This window comes from Saccoglossus kowalevskii, chromosome 7 (assembly GCF_978046115.1).
Source record: "Saccoglossus kowalevskii chromosome 7, keSacKowa6.1, whole genome shotgun sequence".
Classification (NCBI taxonomy): Eukaryota; Metazoa; Hemichordata; class Enteropneusta; family Harrimaniidae; genus Saccoglossus; species Saccoglossus kowalevskii.
Window position 1 is genome coordinate 14,456,743 of NC_140647.1, and position 6,458 is coordinate 14,463,200.

At 32.7% G+C, this 6,458-nt stretch overlaps 1 protein-coding gene across 1 annotated transcript in view; it reads right to left on the minus strand.

The window, feature by feature from the left end:
* Positions 1–5,756, minus strand: part of LOC102808018 (uncharacterized) — a 7,907-nt gene extending 2,151 nt beyond the window's left edge. The window contains exons 1-3 of the mRNA XM_006818460.3: positions 5,670–5,756; positions 3,525–3,655; positions 752–893 (exon numbers count right to left, since the gene is read on the minus strand). Of these exons, the coding sequence (XP_006818523.1) occupies positions 752–893; positions 3,525–3,576 (194 nt within the window). The 5' untranslated portion in view covers positions 3,577–3,655; positions 5,670–5,756. The remainder of the gene's footprint in view (positions 1–751; positions 894–3,524; positions 3,656–5,669) is intronic.
* Between the last annotated feature and the right edge of the window lie 702 nt (positions 5,757–6,458).

Here is a 6,458-nt window from a genome sequence, read left to right on the forward strand (position 1 = left end):
TGAAAATGTTTGACTGCGTAAACATAAATTGACAAGAATATGTCCGCATTCAAAAAATTCAAAATTGCACACATTTTCGAATATGCAAGGTCAAAAAACAGTCTGAGATGAACAGAAACTAGTTCGTACACAACGCCCAAATTTGCATTAGAATTTCCGGAAATGAGATTTTGTGATCATAATTCTAATTGTGTGATTTCTTTATTGCATATCTCACACTTGCACACACATCAGTTCTATTTAAAATTGTGTCTTCTGATTGTAAATACTATACAAAGAAGCTAGTCCCCTGATATTGTTAAATGCTGTTTTTACTAGTTGACTGCTATACATGTATACTGAGCTACATACAGTGAAGGTATGTATAGAGGATAAAATCGGTACTGCATCTAAATGTATTGTGCACCCCCTAGTTGCACAATCATTCTGCGCCATCAAGTAAATTTACACTGTGCCCCATTGTGGACCACCAATCAATGAACGAATTTTAGTTTTCAAAGACGCAATCTAAGATGCATATGATTGGTTTCTATCATTACGACATCGGCTAAATGGCTACAAAAATACCCAGTATAACTGCCAGGGTTCAAGCTTCCTTATTTTTGTTGATGGCCAGTATGTCATTTGGTCTACCTAATTAATTTGAAACCAGGAAAAAATTATTTGGAATATGCGTCTAAACAACAAAATGTTCTTAAACTGTGGAAAACTGTGACCGTGAATGAATTCACTGAGCTGATCTTAGACTTACTCTGAATGTGATGGTACACAGCATGAATATCCTACATCATAACTCCAGCAACATTGAATAGCCTCAATAGGATCAATGCCTGGTCTGGGACATCCTGGAAATGGATATTCTTCAGGACATGTCTTATTATCACTAAGTACACCTATCAAACGAAACATGACATTGTTAAAGTTGTACTCTGTGATGAGGTATGTAAGAGTACTGTTTTCAGCCAAGTACGAGTCATATTTTGTGAAAAGTAGCAAAGTATCCACCTCAATTTGTGCATATTTATACTGTACGCTATTAAAGTGTGTGTGAATAAGTATGGACGCATAAACATTTATAAATACATCATTTTATAATTTCAAAAGTACATTAAAGTAGTTGACCAATCATCGATGACGTTGTGACATCACGAACACTATACATGTATTTTAATATATAATTGAGGTAGTTTGAAACCATCCAATCAGCAATTTGAATAAGCGAGTGATTATAAACATTACATCTCATTCAGATAAAAGTGAAGGCATGTGAACACAGTTTAGTAAGATACAGTGTTGAGTTTGTACTTGAACCCACCACAATAACATATTTGAATTTGAATGAAAGCTCTGGGCCAGTGTTTACAGATACATTACAGTTACAGGTTTATGTCGCTCACTGTATATCTAAATATTGAACCTAAAAGAAACATCTCAGAATGCACCTGACTATATACATGTATAAGAAAAACTATAAACTCAGTGAGCAAAATGATGGCCAGTCAGTCAGTCAGTCAGTCATATAGTATCGGTAGTAGTATATAAGAAGATTTCAAGTGTGGAGGAATGAAATAAAATAATTTTCTGTATTCATTGGTACTGCTTCATATGTTATTAAGATATAATGAGAATAATTTATCACTCCGTAATGATCAAAAACAATCCATTTTGAACAGGAATGTAATAAAATACATGTAACAGTGAACAAGTAAAAACAGAAAAAAAGGTTGAAATAACACTTTTGATATTAATAATGCGAAAATTGTAATCTTATAATGTTTCTTGTGATGTAGTTTCAGGTAGTGAGTTACATATTTGATAAAGTTTGTGGTCATTTGTATTGATAATGGTAATAATTAAGGCAGGAAACTGATCAATGAATCTAATGTACAGTGTTGCTCTTTCTGAATTATAAAAATGTCAATGTTTGCTTTATTGACAATTCACAACTGTGACAACATAACCTATTCTACTGTTTTGTTTTCAATTGAGACCTCTGAGGTCCATGAACTGACTTAATGGATAGTTACCGGTACATTCAAATAATATAATATACATATATATGTTCATTTATTATTCTTGACTAGGAATCCACACTTGGATAGCCATGTGCATGGTGTTTATTCAGTTATGGTGTCCAGATATCATTTTTGTTCCGCAATACTGGAGATAATATAAGGTTATTACAAGAATACCTCAAAGTATGCACGAAGACAGTTCAGCGAGAGTATGGACTGACGAGCAGAAGAGGTTGATGCGTGGCATACTGTCTGAGTGCATAGTTTGAGGTATTCTCATGATAACTTTATCATTATACATTTTTTTCTTTCCAAGGATACACCATGTTTAGAACAGAATCGGCGAACTTCTTTGTGTGGAGTCCGGTCAAACTCTGGTGGCAGCCATGTTTGTTTTTATTATTAGAGGACGCTTACACACGTAATCATTCCATATTTGGGGTTTGCATTTCCTAATATGGTAGGATGAAAATACTGTAGAATACTTTATTTTCGCTTGGAATTTATTTCCGCTGAAAGGATGATTCCATGAAAATAAAATCCAGCGAATATACCTTTTTTCCTATATTTTACATTAAACTCATCAACAATCAGTGAAAATAAATTCCATACAAAACGCCAAAAAAGCCTTTTCAGCAAAAATAAAGTATTCCACAGTACCCCGTAAAATACCGCAAAATTGCAGCACACTGTAACTTACATGTATGGTGTTACAGTGACAAATGTCTAATAATATCATTTAATTGCAAACATAATTACAAGTGAAAATGTGTCAATGTTTAATGCAAGTACTTAGTTTATGATGGAGACCTTGACAAACATACACCAGACCAGACACTAATGTGTAGTAGGGTCAGGTATAAATCAGTCACAGCTTCTCATTCAGACATTGTTTACCTTACAAAGAATGTGGGTTCATTTAACCTTCATGTCAACGTACAAATACAGAGCCAATACAATTGGAGCTACATACTCAGTGTATACAATGTATGTATTTTTGAATAGAATAGAATAGAATAGAATAGAATAGAATAGAATAGAATAGAATAGAATAGAATAGAATAGAATGCATACATGTATGATCATTAAAACAGGAAAAACAATGAATAAAAAAAAATTGGCAAAAAGTGGAAAGAATTAAAAAAGTATAACTTGAGATTTTAGAGAATGTAATAGAATAAAATATTAACATTACATTACATTCAGTTTCAGAAAGGCATGAATGTTTTTATATAATTTATAAAACATTTATAAATTTCTTTTATACAATGTAAGATTTATAACTAGACCACATTCTCTCTATCATTTGATAGAAGATTTGTTACTAGACCAATCACAACACCGTATCGGATATATACAAACCATAAAAAACAAGAAATTTACAAAAGTTCATTCATTTCTCTAACCAAGTGTTTAACACATTGTCTACCTATGCCATTTTTTCTGATCATTTTGGCTTTCAGCAGGCAATGTATTAAACTAAATAGTCAAAAATAAAATGTGACTTACTTCTAAAGATGGATAATGCATATAATATTTTCACAGATGAGATGCATCCCATTTCCACATATCTACTATCACGGGCTGATATATGTTGTTATCACCAATCTTGAGTTCCAGTATGAATATATACAGTATTACTAGAATATAGACATAATAATGGACCATTTAATATCACATATAAGATCAGTGTTCTCTTAAAACTTGAAATCATTTGACTGTCACAATCTTTTGAACGGAATTGTGATGACTTTCAAGATATCATCCAAATTATAGTTTTCATGAAACAAACAAGAAATCATTTAAATTAATCAAAGTGCGATGGCTGTCGCACCACACATGTAGAAGTGAACGACATACATGATAGTTGATAACATTTGCTACAATGTAATGCAGGGCACATCTACAGAACAATTGGTGAAAGTAACTGCCAGGAACAATGAATATATAGAAAATTGTATTAGATGTTCATATTCTTTGGTGATTATTCAATAAGTGTCCTTGCACAATGATAGAAACAAATAAAGACTAAATGATTACCTACTACCATTTAATTTCTACAAAATATCCCGAGTAAATCAGGGTGTACAGTACCAAAGTAAATTAAAGAATTCGGGACTTGCTACCTGGTTCTTATATTGCTATTGAGTCTATCTCATTAAGGTATAGATGCAGGTTCGCGGGCACTCTGAGTGACTTTTTTGCTTTTTCTTACCCGGACAGCCTTGGCTAGATGGTGTTATAATTTTGAAATAAATTGATTTTAAAATATAGGGAACAGAGGCACGCATATGTTGTATGCTATGTTGGAATATTAGTAGAGCATGGTCACAGTATGTTGGCAAGGATGACCTTGGGTGTAGAAAGAAAGGGCAAGGTCTGATCATCATGGTCTGATTGTTTGATATAGCTACGGTACATTTGTGTACAGTTCATGACCATCAAAGAAACACAAGCTCATTGTTCAGCTGAGGCTGTTCCACACACATAGTCGTCTGTGTTGTAGGAACACTGTTAATCATATTTTGTTAAATTACTGTTGAAATATGCCTAAAGATGTAACGATTTGTTGTTTATTCATCATAATGGGAAGAATAAAAAACAAGTTTTTGGTTAGATTTTTTGTAAAAGTTGAAGTTGAACTTTTGCTTTCTTTCTACACCTCCGATCACATATGCCAGCTGACTGTGAGTGTGATACAGAAATAAATTTGCTTATTTACAAAACCTGCACAAGCATAGTTTTTGATAATCAGTGTTGTCAATTAGTACCTGTAATAAAAAGTGTCTATTACTGTAGAATACTTTATTTTCGCTTGGAATTAATTTTTGCTATTTTCGCTGAAGGAATGATTCAGTGAAAATAAAATCCAGTGAATATATATTTTTTCCTATATTTTACTTTCAATTTATCAAAAATCAGTGAATATAAATTTCATACAAAGCACAAAAAATGTTTTTTCAGTGAAAATTAATTCCAATTAATAAAGTATTTTACAGTATTCATAGAGCTGGTGGTGTTCTATTCATAGACACTTGTGGCGTCATTGAAATTGCACAATGTACATGTATAAATAAATTATAGTTTATACAAAACTTAGAAATGATGCCTTTTTTCCTAAACACGCAATAAATTTATCCATTTACTGCTTGGACATAAATATTCCAAAAATAACTCATTCTCAATATAAACACATTTTTCCTTCACTGAGTGTTGAGGTAGATTTTCAATTCCGGGATGATGTCGGTATAATAATTTGTCTCTAGTAAATATCAGTAGAATTTGTTTTTGTATCTACTATGGTATGTATTAGATGTTTATTTTTCTGTCCCTATAATTGTTTTTACAGCAGAAACCACCCATTCCCTCCGGATTTCCAATGGTCAATCCCTTAGCCTAAAAAAATATGTAACAATATGGACTGACCCACGGTATTTTGTACCACATAAACCACGGTCTTCTAGTAACCATGCATGAGCTAGATAAATATGCAAATGCGAGTCAGCGAAAAAATAGAAACTGTACATTTTCAAACCATCGTCCACAGCCGTGGAGGAAGGCAGTTTTCCCCGGCTGTTTCACTTCCCATCCTAACAGTCATTCGCAGCATTTTTCACACCGACAAATACAATCACTAAACGACGTGGTATTTACCTGTTTTCATCTGAATATCTTCTGCGGTTCAGCAGCTCCCAATCAACATGTCAATGCTGTGGTTGAGTTTTGCGCTTTAATTGTCGATTACCAAGGTCAAAGGTCATACACATCACGTATTTCACGTGTCGAAGATTATTTACAATATAGGATTAATTAATCTGCATATCGATGAATGACCTCACTCACAATTTGTTGTGATCTACGTTTTCCTCTGAACTCTGGATAATAATAATAAGATGTATTGTGGAAAAATCGTATGACTGATTTCCCAGTCTTTCAAAAATGTAAATTACAACACAGTCCCACGAGGGACTATGATTACAAACTTGGCCGTAACACTTCTAACAAAACAGCACAAAGGATACGTAAATTTTAAAGTCCCGTCAAAAAGTACACAGTTGAGAAATTATTTTTTTTAATGTGATATTGCGACATCTCCGACTGAAATTTTTACACATTATCTGTACATGTGGCACATGTTTATATCGGCCTTTCTTATTTTTGTTAAATCATTTGATTAATTAATTTAGTTCTTCTAGATTGAAATATTTTTGAAAGAAAAAATTGTTAGCTATAATTTTGGTTTTATGCAAATTTAATTATAAATTCCATTTCAAGTAATCCCTTTTGAGAATATAAACAGGTTAGCATACATCTTTTAAAACAAGAGATAATAATTACAAGGTCATCTGCATATGCTAAAAATATCTGGAATCTTGCGTAGGAAAGGTGTATTTTGTTGGAGATCAATGATCAACCAAAAAAGGTGACAAAAGGCACTACATG